Source organism: Gracilinanus agilis, chromosome 2 (assembly GCF_016433145.1).
Source record: "Gracilinanus agilis isolate LMUSP501 chromosome 2, AgileGrace, whole genome shotgun sequence".
NCBI classification, from domain to species: Eukaryota; Metazoa; Chordata; class Mammalia; order Didelphimorphia; family Didelphidae; genus Gracilinanus; species Gracilinanus agilis.
The window spans coordinates 605,811,607-605,833,413 of record NC_058131.1 but is presented as its reverse complement, the minus strand read 5'-3'; the positions used below and the strand labels follow the sequence as shown (position 1 = coordinate 605,833,413).

Genomic DNA, 21,807 nt, shown 5'->3' with positions numbered 1-21,807 from the left:
TCTTGAGCCACATATTTTTAATATATTTTTTGTCTTTCTCTCTTATGCCCAATGTTTTTCATTGACATCAATAAATAGTAATATATAGGCTAACCTGGTTTGGAAAAGCTTGTGTTTTTCATAGAATTTTCATCAGCCTTTGCAACAGGTATTAGTATTTATTATGCAATTGTCTCTTTGGTTTGTTAATGTATGCTTTTTTTCCTAAGATAAAATTGCAAGATAATCAAATGTCTCATTAAATGTTGCTTCTTGTTGCCCTTGGGTATGTGATGAAACTGTCTCCACCAGCTCCTTTGTTTGCTTCTCTGGGGTTTCCATTACTGAAATTTCTTTGTGTTCTCCATTTAGATTCATAGTAAATATCCATTTGTATCCAGTTCAGTTTTCAAGTAGTGGTGATAGTAACATTAGTCATTAGGTTGGATCTCACAGTTAATAACAATAACTGGTTTTCATAGCACTTTAAAGTTTAAAAAGCATTTTCCGTATATTTCTTATTCAAGTCACTCAATAAACTTAATAACTGCAATAGGATGAGTAAAGTGTTTCCTCAGGTATTATAGAATCTAGAGATGCCAAAATAGTGCAAAAAGTATAGGAACCTATGACCACGGTTCATGTAGGAGTGTTATTGGGAAGGATATGAAGAAAAACAAAACTGGCTATTCCTCTTCACCACGGTCTATGGAAGTTGGAACCAGACAGTTCCTCTCTCCTCTGTCCAGCATAGTTCCAAAACTCAAGAAAACTCTCACCCAAGCTCATGTCTAGACCAGGAATAAGCCATGTGAACAAAATGGCAAGCAGCTCCCAATCTATAAACCTCCCCTGGGAATGAGCTAGATAGAATAAGAAAGCCAAAATTAAGGTTTTCCAAAGGCATGGAAGAACTACCCTACTTCAAATAGCTTACATTCTACTGGAAGGTTGTAATCATAGTTATACCCAGAGCATGGACCATCTCTCACAATCAGCATACATTCTAGGCAGGAAGGATTGGGGGTAATGGGAATGCTCCCCTGTGCTGGCACTTCTGGTTCATAGGTCATGAAGACAATGTGTACATCACTGAGTAAATATATGATAATCCAAGAAGGGATAAACAGTCAAAACTTGGAAGGGGAAAATCCAAAAAAAAAGTGTGTAATACATAGCACATGAGATAAGCCTTGAAGAAAGCTGAGATTCCGAGGTGGAGGTGAATATAAAGTATATTCCAAGCATAAGGGACCACCTATACAAACATATGGAAATGGAAAATGGTTTGGGGACTTTAGAGGGCAGTTACTAGGTCAGTTTGTATTAGAGAGTTTGTGAAGGGAAATAACATGAAACATCTAGAAAGGTAGGTTGGATTCAGAATATGGAGTGCTACAATAATTGTTAGATGGAGCAGTCTAGATTTCATTCTAGAGACAATATTGCTTCACTAAAAATGGTTGAGTAGGGTAATGACATGGTAAGAACTAGGTGTTAGGAATAGTAGTTAATAATAATTTTACTTGTTATTATTAATAACTTTTGTATAAAATATGCATATTTATCATGTCAGCCTAAGAAGGGCAAATTTATCTGACTAATGTAACATCTTAGACTCAGTTTTTGACAGAATAGGTCCCCAAATTGTCTCCACACTCCTATTTTAAAATAAGTTGGACTTCTTCTGGGAGCTCAAGAAGGTGAAAAAATCCTATTAATGTTTATTCTTAATCATTCATTCATTCAAACCTAGAAAATTATTCTTTTCTCTGGGATTAAAATCCAAATACTAATTATTTGTTTAGTGATTAATTCTGAATTTGAGTGTGTTGAGAACATATAATTAATATTCTTTTTTTTTTCCTTTTGTGGGATGCAGGGGAGAGAGTAGAACTATTATCCACATTTACAAATGAGAAAATGAGACTTGGAAAGGTGATATGACTTATCTAAGGTTATATAGCTAATAAATAGCAGGGCTATGACCCAGTCCTAGATCTCTGGACTAAAAATTTAAAAGGATGGTAGTCAGAATCCGAAAGAACTCAACAGGCAAGAACAATGGACCAAAACGAATAAAGTAAAATACATTGGAGATAACCTCCAACAATAGGTCCAGAGAGTCATCTTCACAATTACAAGGTGAGGCTGACATAATTTGACAGTAGTGTAAATGGAAAAGATCTCAGCCACATGCCCTGTATCAGTCAACAATGATGTTGCAGGCAAAAAAGTTGATATATTTAAGTTGCATTTTAAGAGCCAGTAACCAGGAAGAGGAAAGTGACAAGTCCATGATACTCAGCCCTAATTAGACTACATCTGAAGCATGATGTTCACTTCTAGGTAGCTAATTTTAAAAATAAAAGATACTGACAAACTAAAGAGCATTCAGATTTTGTCAAAATGGTAACAACACCAACAACAAAACACTTTAGATGTAATCAGAGGATTGGTTGAACAAAATGGAAGTGTTCATTCACCCTGGGACACAGAAAATATAGGGAGGACGGGCAATTGTTACCTTCAAGAATTTAAAGGACTGTCCTGTGGGGAAAAAAGGGATTGGATTCATCGTACTTGGCCCCCAAAATCAGAAATCAGAATAAATTAATATAAGCTGCTGAGAGGTGAATTTCAGTTTTGGATAAAGAAAATAATTCATATTTTTAGAGCTTTTCAAAAATGGAATGGGCTGCCTTGGGATACACTGGGTTCTCCTTCATTAGATATCTTCAAGCAAAGAATGAATGAGTACTTGTGGAGTTGCAAAAATGTATCTTTCTAGGTATAGGTTGGGTCAGATTGTCTCTGGGGTCCCTTTTAGCTCTTATTCATTGATTCTCTGAGTGGTCGCTCTTTAAAGGTACATCATTTATTTTCTTTGGTCTTCAGTTTCCTCATGTACAAAATGAGGAAGTAGAACTAAATAACTTCTAAAGTTCCTTTTCAACTCTAATATTCTACATGCAGTAGTTTCCACTGCCCCATGTCATAGAGAAAGAGGAGAGATGATGGATAAGAGACAGAAAGAGATTATATGGGATGAGTTAGAGAAGAGTAAAAGGAAAGGAATCATATAAAATGGCCACAAAGTTTCAAGTCTGAGTGTCTGGGGACACAATGCTGGCAGAAATAGTGTCTACAAAAGAAAAGGGGGAGGATTTTATGATTTGGTAGAGAACAGAGAAAGATCAAATCAAGTTTACACGTGTTGAATTTGAATTAACAAAAGAACATGCAAACAGTTGACCAGTAGACCATTGGAAATATAAGTAACACTGCTGACAAAGATAAGGACTAGAAAATAACAGAATATTAGAAATGGAAATAACCTCAAAAGCCATCAGGCCCATCCAATATTTAACTAGGAATCCCTCCCCTATTCCTCTCCCAGTCATCATTCAAGCTTTGTTTGTATTCTTCCAGAGAGTGAAAACAGCCCAAAGCAACCCATTACACTTATGTCTCCTCTAATTATAAAGAAGTCTTTCCTTTACATTAGTTTTAAATTAACTTTTCTGTAACTTCTATCCATTACTTCTAGTTCTGCCTTCTGGACAAATGTGTATTTGAAGACAATCCTGCTCTCTTCTCCTCACTCCAGTCTAAAAATTAGACAGAACAACTCTAGTTCTTTCAATCAATCTTTATATAAAAAGATTTTTGGTCACTTTATCATCCTGGTTACTTCCTTTTAGATATGCTCTTGCTTGCCAATGTCCTTGACAAAATGTAGTGCCTAAAACTGGGCCTAATACTCCAGATATGCCCTTCCTGCAGAGGACCATTGCTTCCTGTGTTTTGAATAGTGGTCTTCTATTAATACACTCTAAGATTACATTAGTTTTTGTTTTTTAAATTACCATCTTATACTGTTGACTCACTGAATTCACAGAGAAAGAGATGGAAACCACTTAAACAAAAGGGATAATTGAAACCAAAAGAAAGCATACCTTGAAGGAATGAATAAAGTATTCTTAGAGAAAATCTGTGATATCTTTGGCAATCTTAATAAGAGCTGACTTTTATAATTTGCAATTTCATCAAATATATGTGTGCATACACATATGTATGTATGTACGTATAATTTGCTTTTCACAACTATGTCAGGTAGTACAGGTATCATTATGACTATAGATTAGAAAACTGGGGCTCAGTAAGTTTTAAGCATTTGCCCCAAATCACAGAGCTAGCAAAAAAAAAGTTTACTCAACTTCCACTAGGGTAGGAAGTCTGGGACTTTGCTCCAAGACACTGACACTTTGGGTGTTCTATCAGTACTTGGAGTTCTTCAGCCACTAGAATGAACTGAGTTTAGGACCAAGATTATAAGAAGCATTAATTAAAATAGGAAGAAAGCAAATGGAACTTCCTCCATCAGTAGCAGTACCCCAGATGAAATGCCCACCCAGATCACCTTCCCTTGGAAGCCTTGACAGCAGAAATTCTATGAACTCTCTCTCTTCCTCAGATAAAAGGCCCCTCTCTCACCACTCTAAATTAATTTGTCTTTAAAAAATTAATGGCAAGTGTTTTGGTGGTTCTTGTTCCAGGCACATTTTGTGCTGCTTTCCTTGTGGGAAAAATTACTTGTTATCGCTCTAGCCATAGTTAAAGTTTAAAGTGAGGTCTTCTGGCTGGTCTGCTTTTCATAATCTGAGCTACCTTTAATCTGGGAGTTATACAACTCTCCTAATGACTCTGCCAACCTTAGGAAATAGAACTCTCTGTACAATGTTGCCTCATTCACAAAACAAAGGTTCAAGGGAACTTTTAATTTTCCAACCTAACAGAAATATTTCAAAGGCTAATCCAATTGCAAAATATTGGACTAGTAATTTTCCACCTTGGTTTGGTGACATCCCAGACAATCATTGGGTTTTGAAGGAACCCCAGAAATCATTATTCTTCCTCCCTCATTCCAGAGATGAGAAATCTGATGCCCAGTGAGGTGAGGGCCAAGGACATGCAGGTTGTGAATTGTAGAGTCATGAACCAAATACAGGCCTTCTGATTACAAATCCCAGGCTCTCTTTCCTAGAATTGGCAAGGTAATTAAGATAGGTGCACCGAACTGCAGGACACAGTTTCCATATGCTGTTTACTTTGAGGTTTGGTTTGGTTTTGTTTGGTTTTGTTTTTAACATTTTACCACACTTGAGATAAGGAAGCCATGTTATAAAATGGCAAAAAAATCTCAAAATAAACATCATCTGAATCATACAAAACTGGAAGATAGTATTGGGTTTCTCTAGTTTACTTCCACGTCCCATTTTTCTAATGGGCAAATTGAGTTCCAGAGAGATAGATTACCTTTTTCAAGGTATTCATACAGTCATAGTCAGTTGCTGAAAAACTGAAACTAAAAAAATCTAGTATTCTGACTCAGTTCAGTCTAATTTCCACTATACTGTGCAACTAATATTTGAAGGCAACAGCATAAGAGGTTTGAGTTATGACTGACTTAATTCTCTCTAAATAAAAAATACTGGGAAGTCCCATTTGCACCTAGTGAAATCTTATCAATCCACCAAAGTCTATGGAAATACAACTTCCTTGAAGCCTTTCCTAGTTGTTCTTCTCTCCTCTGACTGACTCCCCAAGCCTAAAGCATCTTTAATGACTTTTACCACTCATAATAAATTGCTTTGTGGTTAGTAGAAACAGTATTAGATGTGGAGATAGGAATGCAGGGAGGAAGACAGGACTCAACCTATAAGTGTGAGTTGTGGTGTTGGAGGGAGGGATGGAGGGATAATGCTGTGGGTGGGATTACAAGGGACAAAAGAAAGGGGAAAAGGAAAGGAGGGAGAAAGGGAGGGAAGGAAGAAGGGAGGAAGAAAGTGATTGGACTGATTAATTCATTGGTCATAAATTTCTTCAATTATGAAAAGGAAAGGATTGGACAAGAGCATTGGTATCAAATTCATATAGAAAAAACCCCTATAGCATCATATTGACTTAGAAAATCACAAATAAATGTAATCATTTATTTTATTAAACAGTTCCAAATAACATTTTAATCTGGTTCCTCTGTACTTGAGAGTTGTTTGAATTATTTGTAGCTTGTGGGTTACAAGTTTGAAATCTCTGGACTTCTAAGGACTCTCCTAGCTAGTTCTGGAAGCTTAAATCCACATATCAAATAAAGAAACAATTGCATGATGTACCTACAGGAAAGCTAGTTCTACTAACAACTGACAAATGCTAAAATTTTTAAGGGGCAGAAAATATAATGGTGCAATGTTGGACTCAGAATTAAGAAGATTCTTCTTCTTGAGTTCAAATCTTGCCTCAGACACTTACTAGCTGTGTGACCCTGGACATTTATTTAACCCTGTTTGCCTCAGTTTTTTCATCACACTTACTAGCTGTGTGACCCTGGACATTTATTTAACCCTGTTTGCCTCAGTTTTTTCATCAATGAGCTAGAGAAGAAAATGCTAAACTCCTCTACTCTTTGCCAAGAAAATCCCATGAAGGTCACCATGAGTCAGGCACAACTGAAAATGATTGAAAAGCAACAAAAATTCTTTGATCTTTCTGATACATATCTGGTATATATAAACATATGCTTTTTCCATAATGAATGAGCTATGTATCTACATATATTCTCTGAATTAATTAGGAAGCTCAGATATATTGAGATCATTTGTAATAAATCCCTCAGTTTCTTTGAAAAGACAGAAAATACCTGCTCCAACCTGAGGAAATGAACAAACTCCTCTTTGGTTCAAGGATTACCAGGTTCACATTGAAAATTCAGAGAATATATCTAATGTCAAGAAATCCTTATAGTCTCCTCTGCCCTCCCCCATCCAAATATATTTTAAAGAACATACTCCTAAGCTCCCTCTTGTCTTTTATGGTGCTCTGACCATGCACTTGGATATCAACCATGACCCTCAGATTTTCTGATTGCTGCTTTATTCCTGAAAAATGACATTCTCTTCTTCTTGTCCATTTTTCTTCAGCTTTGGAGAAAATTTGTCAGGCTTGCCTATAACTTTGTGGTCATCTTCATTCCATGGGAAATGAGAATAAAGAAAATAGAAAGTAAGTATTTGTAAACTGAGGCAAGATAGAGAACATTGGCATTATTCTGTTCTAGGAGGCCTTTGAATACATAGAAAAATTGTTTCATCCTTTTTTTCTTTTAAATTTTTAAAAAATTAATTAGGGTATATTTTTCTCTTTCCCATCCCTCAAACTGAAAAAAGACACAAATAATAGAGAAAATACATAATGAACTTACTCTGTTAACTGATTGATACAATTCTCTCCCCCATTCTTCTCAGTTCTATCTTCCCCACCAGCTACCCTTTGTCACATCCCCCACCTGACAAGGGGGGATAAGGTAGTAGGACTGCCAAATAGATACAGAAAAACAAAATTAGACCCTTGTTCACTCAATCAAGGCTCAATAGATATAATTCATTTACCAGAATGATCTACCAGGTGATCAGGAAGTTTTCAGCAACAATGATTAGAAGGACGCGCAAACAAATAAGCGGATTGTAGGGGAAATACAAAAGTGGTTGATAGGTAAAATAAACAGGTAATTAGCATGGAGGACACCAGCTGGTGGGCATCAATGGAGTCCCTCAACTTTCAGATAGAGCTCAGTGTCAGAGTAATCTGGCCCCAGAAACTAAGTAGATGTAGAGATATGTAGAAAGGTGGTATCAGATAGTCCTCACAGCAGTAGCAGGGATGGAGCAAAAGGAGCTGGCAGAGTTCTAACTAGAAGAGGCTACTGGAACTTTGCCTTGAAGTTGGCATGGTGCTTTAAGACTTTATAGTCCTTCTGCCCACTTGGAAAAGACTGTGAGAGAGGCACCTAGCTTACAAAAATAATTACTCAAAATAGGAAGCTAACAGATGACCCATTTCCTCTTCCAGAGGTTACCTGCCAGTTGACCTTCTCCTTGGTCCTGAATTTCTCTCCTACCTTGACCTCAGCAGTCTCTCAGGCTATGGGATCCCAACATCTCTCCCCAGATGGCACATTGTGTCTTACCCTTACGACATTGTTACAGTCATTTTCTTTTTCAAAGCTGACTTATGAAGCAAGTTTCATGTTGCATTTCCTGTATACCTTTTAAGAAACTTGTCCTGGGTATCAAAATTTCTAGTTATGATTTTAGGGCCTGGGGTCACAGCTCCAGTCCCAAAGAGGACTAACTAGGAAATGATGGTGGTGCAGAGCAGAGATTCAAGCATAGAATATGGCAGGGACCAGATTATTAGAACTGAATGGGATACACCAGGAGAACTGGTGACAAAGCATCGCCCACAAGGTGGAAGAGGGACTAGGAACAAAATCATCTACATCCTGAGTCACCTCAACTATGGAAACAAGGATGCTAAAGTTTCTTATTTAGGTACCAAATTGGTCTCAACATCTAGGGCATGACTTTTTTTTCCAATTAAAGGAGTGAAGTGCCCTCATTTGCATGGAGTTCAGACTGTAGGGACAGGAAACCAAGCCAAGCAGGAGATTGTCAGATCATAGTAGAGTTGGAAGGAACCTTGAACTCAAAATAAATTCCAATTTGCTTAGGGATGATTGTGCTTCTGGACAGAATAAAAATATAGAACTGCCACACACACTCTATTAGCCTCAAGGATTCTCTATGATAACACAAACAGAATGATAGCCCAGTCTTTAAATTATCATAAACCATGATTTTCTTCCATGGCTCTGCTCCCCTCTCTGTATGAACTATAGAAGAAAAGAGGGATTTTCTAACCATGACAGTTTTGAACAGGGTATCCCTGAAATTTTAGTGCAGATTTAAGTATGTTCTTACCAAGATTTTAACAGAAGTGCACTAAGACTTTTGGGATAGCTTCTACAATAACATTAGTGGATTTTATGCTGACTTACTCTATCAGTAAAACTGAGCTGAAAGGGACTCATGTAAATTCTGATGGAATTCCTGCATTTATGAATTACTCTTTTACTATAACACTAGATACAGTAATAACAAGATCCCAGGAGCAAGAAATGCGCATCCATGTGCATTGTGATCTAAAAAGGATCATCATTACTGTATGAGAGTAAAGCAATGGTTGTATGTCTTAAAGTAAAGAAAAAGTCTGAGCCTTGTGGCAGGGGTCAAAAATGATCAACTCAGGGGCAGTAACAGGGTTCAATGGATTTCAGTCAGGCCTGGAGATGGAAGGTTCTGGTTTCAAATTGGTTCTCAGACATTTCCTAGCTGTGTGACCCTGGGCAAGTCACTTAACCCCCATTGCCTAATCCTTCAGCCTTGGGACAGATACTTAGTATTGATTCAAAGACAGAAAGTAAGGGTTTGTTGTTTTGTTTTGTTTTTTTAATGAGTAGCTCATGCATCCTTATGTCTCCTCAGGTCATTTTGGATCTGGAGTTGCCTCCTATTTTATCTTTTTGAGATGGCTGTTTGGAATTAACATAGTGCTTACCATAATGACTGGCGCTTTTATTGTTCTTCCAGAGGTAAGGATTATCAGGGGGAAAAAGTTTATGTTATTTAGAGAAAAAGGAGAAAAGATTACATTTTTTGTCATGGAAAATTGGGAGGAATTAATATAAAGGTTGAAATAGAAACACAATTCTAAACTCAATGCATTGCTAAATGGCATTTCTACTCATTGTGATGATGTTTCTCTCTAGCTCATGTCCTTTGATAATATAATACCATAGTCAAATGCAATATGGCATCATTTATATATTCTCCTAAATCGACTTCATTCTACTTGTAACCACCCTTCAAAGGCTATTATCCAACTATCTAAGCCCTGACCTAGCTCCGAGTGGTTGACACAAAATTTTCTGTTAATTAATTAGTACATCATATTGGACAAATTTAAAATCTTTCCTAGCACAAGATAAAATATATCTCTGTAGTATAGAGAGAGGGAGTCATATAGTTTTTTCAAAGCTAGGCTAAATTTCAATACTACAGAAAGGTAAGGAAGCAGCTCAGTTGGTTAGACAACCTCTATCCATGGGAGACCCAAACCAACTGTCTTTTTCAGACTCCATCTCTCTATACTACATCTCTGACTTCCTTTCAATCTATCATCAGCCATAAAAGTTAATTAGTATAAAAGTAGGTTAGTTCCTTTTTTGTTTTTTTTTTATTTTTTTAATGAAACTTATCCTTCTTTATGGCTTTTTACATACCTTACTCCAATCAAAATTCCTGTCTTCCAAGTATTCATTCAAAAGTTGATTTGATTAAATCAATTTTGTGACCATTTTTTTCTTAGCACTGGCATTTCTGGATATAGAAGTTAAGCTTCCAGGTGTAATGTCCTTAATATATCCTTTCCCCTTCATACAGTCCCCACCCTCAATTCTCAACAAATTCCAAAAAAATGATAATCCTAGTATCTCCTACAGTTATGCATGTGACATTGTGGTAGGTTTTATATAATATAAATGGGTTTCCCCCTGATGTATGTATTTCCTCCAACAGTACAGATCACATCCTATCTATACCTACTCTTCCTCTGTGACTGTTGTCCAAATCTTTCCATAAATATACCACAAAGAGTCCACCCAATGAGCTGGAACACATTCTTTCAGATATGTTGACATTGCATAAATGCCAGTGGAGCAAATGGACTGATGACTGGTTTTCCTTCCTTCTCCCAATGTGACAAACCATCCTTTTTTTCCATTCATCATTTTTTCCATTCCCATTAGAATCACCCTAAAAGCATCTCAGAGTTTTGCTCCCATAGTCCTTCAGTGGCACTATCTAATAGCTTACTTGGGGTACCATCAGACTGTCTCTTATACTTCAAGTGACCTTCAGGAATAATTCTATAGAGACTAGGGCATGTCATAACTCAGCTGTACAAGTATCACAAGAGCAATATTGCTTTTAAAATATAGAAATTTTGTCTAAGGGAGGAGTTTAAGAATTTTCCAAAGACAATCCTGGCAGTCCTTTTCAATCCCCAGGTCGAGCTTTCCATCCATTATCAGTATCTGTTCAAGGATATATGTAATGAGAAACCTGCTCTATAAGCTGTCTATCCAAATGGATATCATAGAGTGAACCAGTGGCATCAAAATCCTATAGAAGTGGGGACCACCAATCCATACATAAGAATCCCTGTGAGCTGCATATTGACTTAGTTTCTTAGTATTATCTGCATTTTACTATATTTTTATTTTGTTAAATAATTCCCAATTAATATGTGAATTAATAACTCCATATCTTAATAATCATAAAAATATTTATCATTTATGTTAATAATTTTTATAATTTGAATGGATAGATAATAGTTTATTCAATAATTTCAATAGTTGATTATTAATGATCAATAATTCCCCATTTTAATATGATTCAGGCTGCATTCAGAAGTGTTATGGGTCATGTGTTTCCATTAATTAATTATTCATTATTAATAATAAACAATTCCCAATTTTAATATGGTTCAGGCTGCACTTAAAAGTGTTGTGGGCCATGTGTTTGATATCTCTCACCATTCTTCATCTTTTTGAATTTATATTACTCCCTAAAAGAAGGCAAAAAAAAAAAAAAAAAGGTAAGCTACCAGTGCATATGCTTCCTTTCTCATAGCTACAGAGTTATTGAAAATAATCTAGATGAGCAACATCAAGGTAGTGGATAGAGCATTAGGCCGGAAATCAGCAGGACTTGAGTTCAAATGTGAGCTCAGACAGTTCCTAGTTGTGATACTGGGGCAAGTCACTTAACCCTGATTGCTGATCTTCTGTCTTAGACCTAATACTAAGACAGAAAGTAAGGGTTAAAAAATAGAAATACAAAGGAAAATAAAATCATCTAGATGTGCATTGTAGCTTTAATGGAGTTTGAGAATGTAATAATTAAAAATAATATAGACTGAGAGTAAAAGGAGAAGTAATATTTTAATTAGGGCCATCTTGGTAAAATAAAGAAATGGCCACGGGGCTGGCTAAGATCATTTCAAATTGCTGCCATCAGCCATTTACCTTCCTTACCTTCCCTCACCTTTCCTATGTACCAAAAAGGAAGTCCCAAGCCCGACCTCCCAATTTAAGCCACGCTCCACCTTGGTACACGTCATCATGTCAGAAACCGGAAACCCACTGAATCATGGAAAATGTAGTTTCAAAGTCCCCCAAATGAACACAGGAAGTCTGTCACACATCTAAGTATTCCAAGGCTCAAATGAGCCTCAAATATCTCTCAACGGAACCCCCAAAATTCCAAATAACACAAGAAGGAAACAGAAAGGCTTTTGAAAATCATATTGTATAGCAAACCATGGTTATACAGTCACATATTTGACTGAACCATAGAAAGAACACAAGTGCCCGTTTGGGGTTGACCATAAAAAAAGGCATTTGATGTAGCATTTTTACATGTGTGATAGCATAGGAGACTTTTCTTTGGCACTACATTTTGTAAGGCTGCCCCCAAAAGTCTTAGTGCAGTTTTAAGTTATTAAAAGTTTCTTAATAGGATTAGTATTTCAAAGCAGACCCACAGAACCCATTAGGTGTCTGCTAGGTGTATATACAAGATGTCCCAAAAAGTCTTAGTGCAGCTAACTTCACTAAACAGCTATGCAATGTGTTCTCTAGGTCCAGTCTGAAATATATACAAATAATAGCAATCTTTTTTTTCCCTTCTGCTTTATTTGAAAAGAGATGACCTCAAAACTTGTGCAGAGTATAGAGCATTGAACCTGGAATGACAAAAACCTAGATTCAAATACCTCCTCAGACACTTACCAACTGTGTTATCCTGGAAAATCATTGAATCTGCCTAGAATTCCCTTAGTTTCCCCATCTGTAAAATGGACTCGATGCCTTATATGGTCCCTTTCAGCTCTACATTTTGAATACAATAATCATTTCTCTTTACCAGATATGTAATGAACATCAAGTGTACGATGGAGATTATGATGCACGTTCCAATAGTGATGGTCCCATGTGTCAGTGCAAAGTCCTTCTTTTAAGCCATTCAGTCCATTTTTCCTTACTCCTTCTTCTCCCTTACATTCCACTTAGAATAAGTACTCAATTTATGGCACTGATCTTTCTTTCCTCTTCAGCTGATTGCAGGGCAGCCCTTCGGAAGCACCATCAGTAAGACTATTCCCAAGGACCAAGTTGCTTCAGCACAAGACTTGGACACTGTCTGGTCCCTGGGGGTAAAGTCTACAGAATTTACAGGGATTTCTTTGGAAATACAACAGGGGTTGGGAAAACCAGAAGTCAGTGATTATATCAATGGTATTCTCTCTGCAGGGCTATCTCCAGTACTCTGTTTTATTTTATGGCTACTACGGCAAAGAGAGGAAGATTGGCAAGGCAGGATACCGGCTACCGTTGGCATATTTCCTGGTTGGCATGGCGGTGTTTGTTTACAGTTTTATCATTCTGTTAAAGAAGTAAGGTTGTCAAAGTGCTCACATACTTTTCTGGCCTACTCACTTTGGATGTTTAGCCCCATCCTCTTGTAGTCCTACTGTGTGCTTCTCAGGCATAGGTTCTTAACTTGAGGTCCATGAACTCAAAAGGGGGCTTTAGATAAATTTTTGGAAGCCCATGAACTTGAATGGGAAAATGTTACACCTTTATTTTTACTAACCTCTAAATAAAATTTTGTATATCCTTTGATTATGACTGTAGGCAATAAACCTTTTTTTTTTTTTTTGAGAAGGGGTACATAAGGTTACTCCAACTGCCAAAAATATCCATGACATAGCAAAGGTTAAGGATTGTGCTCTAAGGGAAGTGGATAGTAAGTACAATCTGGCTAGTGAAGTGGATTTTTTTCAAAGTTGATAAAAATAGAATAGAATAGATTCACTGTATTGCTATGATAGATATTCTAAGAATCTTATGAAGGAAGGAAGGAAGGAAGGAAGGAAGGAAGGAAGGAAGGAAGGAAGGAAGGAAGGAAGGAAGGGAGAGAGGGATGGAGGGAAGGAGGGAGGAAGGAATGTCTGTCTGTTTATAAGAGAGCTTAACAGTTTATTACAATCCTCCTTTTCTGTTCTACTATGTATATGGAAATGTCTGTTTTATATGGTACTTAGAACTAATTTATTTAATTCTTATAATTAATACAGAATTAAAAATAATAACAATTTAAAAGTAAATTAGAAAGCAGATTATATGTAGTGGAATGAAATTTGAATTCTAGGTCCAGGTTTACCACCTTTATTAAATGTTTAACCTTGTGAAAAATTATTAGCTATTCAGTTTCATGGGGGTTTTTATTTTTAATGAGGCAATAATAACATTTATTCTGCCTACATTAGAGTTATTAGAAGGTTTAGATAGAATTATAGCTGTGAAAGTGCTCTGAAAATTATAAAACAATTATTCTCTAAAAGTAGTATTACTATTTTATTAAAAATGAGAAATGAACATGGAAATAGGTATTATATGATATCACATATATAGCCTATATCATATTGCCTGCTGTCTCAGGGAGGGGGAGACAGAGGGAAGGAAAGAACATAAATCGATCGCAAAATGTCAGAAAACAATTATTAACAAGTGTACTTGTTAATAAAACAAGTGTATTATTAACAAGTTAGAAATGTAACATGTAAAAAAACCTCAGTCAAAGAGTCAATATACATTTATTAAGCTCCTATTTTGTGTCAGGTTGATGCTATGCATCAAAGAAGAAATTGATATAGGTGCAGGTCCTATGATTTCACTGTCACAAGGAACCTCCAGATGAGGAAATTCCCTCTAACAATGCAGATTGAAATTTTCTCTACAATTTACAATCTCAGAGATGTGTCTAGAGCACTAAAATGTTTATGAATTTACCCAAGATGTCGTAGCTAGTATTTGTCCAGGGTACTTGAATCCAAGACACACTAGCACTAAAATTAGTTCTCTGCCAACTATCTCATCTATCAGATTATCTGGCAAAAAAAGAAGAAGAAGAAGAAGATTGTCTTCAATGATCTCTGCCACTATAAAGCTCTATATTTAAAAATGGGTCAGACTTGAGTTTGATTCTGGATAGCCAATTGGGGTGGAGCTTTTGCAACACTCTTTCTAATGATATTTTACAGAATGGCAAAGAACTCCAGAATGAGCCTTGCAAGTGCATCCAATGAAAACTATACATTTTGTTGGCGGGTATTTTGTGCTTGGGATTATCTCATAGGAAACCCAGAGGCTGCAGAGAGCAAGGCTGCTGCCATCGTGAATAGCATTAGGGTGAGTAATGTGACTGCTGAAACAACATTGGGCTAGGGCAGTGATGGCAAACCTTTTAGAGACCAAATGCCCAAACTGCAACATTCACACTGCATGTGAGCCCCCTGCCTTATGACAGAAAGGGGAGGGAGGAAGTGCTCCTGTTGAGTGACTGGGCAGAGGGGCAGGTGATGTGAGAAATGTCTTTAGGCTTGAGTGGGGATGGGTAGGAGAGTAGCCCCTCTTTATCACACATGACATAGGTATGCCAACCAGGGCTAAGGGATTGAGAACTCCCCTAGGAAGGTATTTGCTTTGGGGAAGTTACCCAGTAAATTTATCTGGAACATTTAAGCATCCTTTAAAAATACACCCCATCCCACCTCCCTCCTTATACACTGGAAAAGTATCAGCTAAACCTTTTCAAATAGTATCATCTTAATTGCTAATTTATATTGCTAATTTAATGTTTTAGTTATCTTAATTAAGAAAATGAACATTTGGAGGAGGGGAGGGGTTGGATCATCTACTCTGAAAGTGTTAGGCTCAAGAATCATTGGACAAATTTAGAACTATAAGGTATCTTAGAGGTGCTCTTGTCCAATCTATTCATTTTTCTGATGAGAAAATTGAGATGCAGGGAAGTTAATTGACTTCTCCAAAATCGCATATGAAGTACGCATCAGAGGATTTGAGTCTTCTCACACCATCAGTCAATAGTCATTCCACCATATCAAGTTGAACCTTCTCTTCCCTAGCAGTCATATTACAGAATTATAGACTATTATTAGAAATATTTGTATAGCTCAGTTTACAGATTCTTATCAACTAATCTTGGCAATTGTTCTAAGGTTCTTTTAAAAGTAAATTGTATTCAATAAATGTTCAAGTGCCTCCTATTTGCTAAACTTCTGAGAATGCAAAGACAAAGGTGAAATGGTATCTATCCTCAAGAAACTTATATTTTACTAGAGCAACACAGCATATATGCAGATTAAAAAAACAAAGATAATTTTAAAAGGGAAGAAGGCTCAGAGAAGGTTTCAGAAGGAGTTCACAAAGTTCACAAAAGCTGAGTCTAGAAGGAAGATAAAGATGCTGAAAAGAAAAGATAAAGACGAAATGCACTCCAGGAATATACTGGAAAGTGTAATCAAGAACAAGTAGCATAAAATAGGACCTCCCTTATCCAGAGACCATTTACCAGACAACTTTAACTATCCAAACTATAGCTAAGAACCTGGAAATAACCAAAAAGGACCTCTGTCTAGTTAAAGATTCACAGCGTTCAAGCTCCAAAATTTAGGCACTTTACACTGGAATAATCTCTCAGGATCCTACAAAGAGCCTTTTTACTTCTATTTTATACACAGTTCTTACTACTCATCTAAGCAGTTTAGCTTATAGGAACTAGGGATATTTAACTCAGAGAAGAGAAGAGGGAAAGTTTTTGTCTTCAAAAACTTAAGAGTTTTGTAAAGAAAGGAGGAAGAAAATTTAATCTTGTATTATTTACCAGAAATAGGATAAATGATTGGATTAGAAGGTACAATTGGGGAAAATTAAGCTTACAGTAGAGGAAAATTCCCAACAGTTAGAGCTACCCAAAATTAGAATTGGATATATCGGGAAATCCTGGTGCAGGATTCCTTTCCATTGAAGTCTGAAAGTAAAGGGTAAATGAATACTTGTTGGGTATGTTGTAGGGCACATAAATGTCAGGTGGGACTAGATGTCCCCTGAGATGCCTTCCAACTCTGAATATCTGTGATCTAGTTGCCAGTCCACATTAGAAGAGAATCAGAGAGTTAGAAAGGCTAGAGTATAGTTCAAAACACTGACAGTTGAAGTGATAGCTGACAACCCATTAGGGAAAATAAGGAAAGCATAAAAACTGTAAAATTCAGTGGGAAAAAAAATCAAATAGCAAAGGAGCCTAATGCCCTTTCATGTAGGGTCATACAACCTATAGATTTCAATATTCTCACAGGACAGCCTTGCATTTAGCAGAGGGAAATGATAGGCTTTTAATCAGGAGACCTTCATTTTAATAAAGGAATAACCTAAAAATCAATAACATTTAGATATATAGCTTTGTAATTAGAAGAAAATGTTATTATTAATAATAAGATTTATTTTTATTGCATAATGCCATTTTAATGATGTATGTTTTCTTGAAGGAGGCTATCTTGGAGGAACAAGAAAAGAAGAAAAGCAAAAATTTGTATGTATTAAAACTACACCTCTGTGTTCACCTAACTCATGAGTTTCCTATTAATTTTTTTCAACTCAGCAGTTCATAGTAGGTCCTTATTTATAAAGGTATTCTTACAAATGTTCTTTTCATTCCACATTGCTATTATCCTTCTACAATATGCATTGAGTAGGTTGATAACTTGCCTAATGTGGAATTCAGATAAATTCTATATCTTTCCATACATCACATACAATCCAGAAAGGTGTGTCCCAGATTTCTATAATATAAATGTCTAAAGTCTTTAGATTCCTTTAGGAATCAGCTCTTTGTTATTCCACTTCAAAAATAGATCCTGCAGCTTTCCCTCAGCATAGTATGAGACATGCAGGCATCAAATGAGCTGATGTTGAAATGCTATTTATCAAAGTTCCTTTTCTTAGAAACAAATCTTCTTGAAGACCATAAGGCCCATTATTAGCCACTTCCTATCTTAGCTCAATCCCAGCATGTACAAGATTTTCTGGGCTATTTCTTTTGATTTGTGGCTATCAGATGCTTACCTGCATCATTTGAATTATCAATGCAATGCATACTTCCTTTCCCTTGTTCCTTTCAGTGTCCTATTTCCCTCTTTTGAGGCTCATGGAAATCTAAATTCAAACCAACACTTTGTGATGAAATATTAGCACTAATTTAACCTCCTAGGAGAGGACAGTAGTCCAGGTCAGGAAGATGTACAGATGTTTGCTCCTCTTATTGTGTTATTTAAAAAGAATGAAATGACTATACTTTTTTTTTAATTTTTCAAGATTACTGAAAGTTTGTCCTAAAAAAAGCTAATAACAGTAATAACTCAAATTTATCTGGTGCTTTAGAATTTTTAAAATGCTTGACTTATAACAACTTTGTGGGGTAGCCACTGAAAAGATTATTATCTCCATTTTACAAATGAAGACATTCAGATCTCAATTGGTCACAGAGTCTCTAAATCTTAGTCAGGAATCAAAACCTCAGATCCAATGCTTGTTTGCTTTTCTTCTCCTATAACCCACTCCCATCCCTGAATAGGTAAAGGTATTCAATACATGTATTGATTACCTTTATATTTTATATATACATATTTATATAAAATATATTTTTCTCAATATATGCTTAGTAAACTAAGGGGCAAGAAAAGACTTTTCCATTCAGAATGAAGGATCAACATCAAAAAGCAGAAAAAAGTAGAGAAAGAATTATATAATCTGGGTCCTGTTTCTTGTTCTTCTGCTCACTAGTTACATGATTTTGGACAAGTCATTTTACTTTTCTGCTCCTCCATTCCCCATCTGTAAGAAAAGGGTTTGGGGTTAGATGATGATCTTTGAGTTTTCTTCCATTTCTAATCTTCATTGATTTTAGGAAATATTAACATCAACTTCTTGTGACTTAGGAAGGTGAGCAAATGGATTCCAATATAAGAAATAATTTATAACCTTCTCTCTAAAGACTAGGAACGTTTGCTAAATTTTCCATATTTCTGGAACAAACAGATATTCATTAAGTATTTTGGACAAAGGTTCAAATGCTAACTGATCCATGGAACCTTCATATTTTTCCAGGTACCAGATACATTTAACTTGGACCAGTTTTTTTTCCCCAAGTACATCCATTGCTTACTACAGAGAAACAACAAAAAGTATGGTTGGATCAATGTAAATCCATGATCATTTCTAGGAAAGTTACTTTAAGTGCATGCTATTTAAAGCTGGGTCACTGTATTAAGAACTCTAAATGTAGAGCTGGAAAATTTGAGTTTGAGTTGTTAGTTTAAGGAATCATAGATCAAAGTAGAAGGGATCTAAAAAACCCATCTAAGTCAATCCCCTCATTTTACAAATGGGGACTCTGAGGCCAGAGAAGTCAGACAATTTTCCCGAGGTTACTCAGCAGAGCAGTAAAGGCAAGATTTGAACTCAGATACTTTGCACAGGGTAACTGGTAGATTCTTTGTTTCAACTTTGCCCTCCTATTCTAAGAGATCTCTGCAGTTTTAAGATTTTTTGAAATAGGATGTCTTAGACATGGCATTCAGATAAGCCAATGATTCTTAATTTTTAAAAATGTTGTCCCCAATGAGTTGAACTTCAGGTCAATTTTTTTCTACTATAAGATGTCTTACATTTTCTTCTATTTTTCAGCCTTTTCATTTTGTTTTTCTATTTCTTGTTGTCTCATGAAGTCCCTGGCACTTAATTGGTTCATTCAAATATTTTGGGAATTTGTTGCTTGGGCAAGTTTTTGTAGTTCTAATGTCAACCTACTAATTCATTTTCCTTTTTCTCCCCTTCATCTCTATCCTTTTTTTTCTATTTTTGGGGGGGTGATCTCATTTGGTTTACAAAAATACTTTTCTGACTTTTGCTATATCTCTTCCATAAATTCCAATAGATTGTGACCAGGCTGAGTCTTTATATGAGACAATGCTTATAGATACTTTGGAGCCATTCTTTTCTGGATTTGTGTCTTGAGCAATTCTGTCACAATAATAACTAATAATAATGAAGTCTTAAAAACAAATAAAATAAATAAATAAATGAAATAACATTGCTATTCTACTAGCCTTCTTCCTGACTTCACATTTAATTTAGGATTTGGCTCTACCATACTTCTGAAGAAAAATCTAGGGTTGGTCCTCTTGCTGCTTTCTGGTGGTATTAAATCTGATGTTATTCCACAATCTCAGGGATAAACTGGGGAACATAATCTCTCAGTACTCTCAAAATGGGTTTATAAAGGGGAAGATCTGATTGCTGCTCCCCTACCCTGAGCTCTATAAGTACAGGACTTAACTTTGGGTCTAAATAATAGTAAACTGCTACTAGAGTCAGCCCATATCAGCCAACAAAATAGTTCTGAACTTTCTTTCTCCTTTCTCCATATGTAGAGGAATGTCATTCCCCTTTGGGATCCCCTCTTCAGTTTATCCTCTAACTGGATCATGTATGGCAAAGTTGCCAGTTCATATCTGTCCTCATTGTAGTTCTCTAATATGTTTGGTGGTGTCCAGTATGGACTTGGTACCTCCTCTTATCCTGGTGGATAACCTCTCCCTGGGCACTGGAGTGTTCCACAGATGGCATGATCCTGGCCAACCCTGGTGTCTTCAGATACTCTTTGCTATCTTCCTTTCCAAGATGAGATGGAAAAATGATTCACTATGACTTTTTCTAGATTTCTCCATTAAGATTTGGTTGGGTGTGTTTTCTAGATCTCTTTGGAGATATTTGCAGAACAGAATTCATTACATACTGCTTCTGACCACTCATCCATTTAGGCCCTGCCTCTCTCTTTCAACTAAACTGAGAGCTCTTAACATCTCACCATGCTCCCTCACCAGCTTTGCTACTTATTACTATCGTGCCTTGTCTCAATACTCCTGAGTCTATTTCTTCATTCATGTGAGGGAGTTAAAAATATCTATATATCACCTATCACACGTGGAGTTTTGTTGTGAATCTCATGAGAAAATATATAGAAAAGGCTTTTGAAATATGAAGAACTCTGGAAATATTAGATATTATTAACTTTGGATATCAAGGGTATCTCATCAGTGATAGTATTGACCCCAAGCAGACTACCTCAAAAAGGAATGTAATTCATTGTGGGAGTGAAGAGGAACCAATGTAGACATCCATATATCTTACACCAAAGTCTCTATCACCACATAATAGTGAGGAATATAATGGAGGACAAGAGGAATGATTGTTGGTAGCTTTCATGGACATGTCTATCTATATCATTTATCTATATTTTGTGTTTCTTAAGAAATAAGTTCAAATGGTAATTATTCCAAACAGAAAATGCAATTTGCAGTAAATGTGTTTTATGACCTCAAGCTTACTGTCTCTATAATAACTACTCTTCCAAAGAGAGTCTTTGTGACTCTTTTCTATATTGTTTCTTTTTTTTCAGGGCGGTAACCATATGTCTCCGAATCATTGCAAACATCCTAGTGCTCCTCTCACTTGCTGGGAGCATTTATCTCATCTACTTTGTGGTGGACCGGTCCCAGAAACTGGAGCGGACCAAAGAAGAACTGACGCTTTGGGAAAAAAATGAGGTGTTGCATATTAGCTCTATTAAATAAGGAATGGTTTTGAAAAGGCTCATTCCAGTTTTCTTGTTAAAAGTATTGATTTCACTCATTGCAGCTATACTACATTTTTTAAAGTATGGTCATAAATATTCCTGATAACGTCCCTTCATCCCACCCTACCCAATATTGCTTAGAATGAGAGGGAGGTAAGTCGGAAACTTTGCATTTTTAATCTTAGTGTTGCTGTTTGTTGTTCAGTTGTGCTCAACTCTCTGTGAACCTGTTTCAGGGTTTTCCTTGCAAAGATGCTGGTGTAGTTTGCCATTTTCTTCTTCAGCTCATTTTATAGATGAGGAAACTGAG

The 21,807-nt window shown here is 36.2% G+C and overlaps 1 protein-coding gene across 1 annotated transcript in view; it reads left to right on the top strand.

The window, feature by feature from the left end:
- TMC3 (transmembrane channel like 3) overlaps positions 1-21,807 on the top strand; it is a 72,316-nt gene that overhangs the window by 10,416 nt on the left and 40,093 nt on the right. The window contains exons 4-10 of the mRNA XM_044662515.1: positions 6,960-7,041; positions 9,363-9,469; positions 13,054-13,152; positions 13,250-13,392; positions 15,043-15,190; positions 17,350-17,393; positions 21,321-21,468. Of these exons, the coding sequence (XP_044518450.1) occupies positions 6,960-7,041; positions 9,363-9,469; positions 13,054-13,152; positions 13,250-13,392; positions 15,043-15,190; positions 17,350-17,393; positions 21,321-21,468 (771 nt within the window). The remainder of the gene's footprint in view (positions 1-6,959; positions 7,042-9,362; positions 9,470-13,053; positions 13,153-13,249; positions 13,393-15,042; positions 15,191-17,349; positions 17,394-21,320; positions 21,469-21,807) is intronic.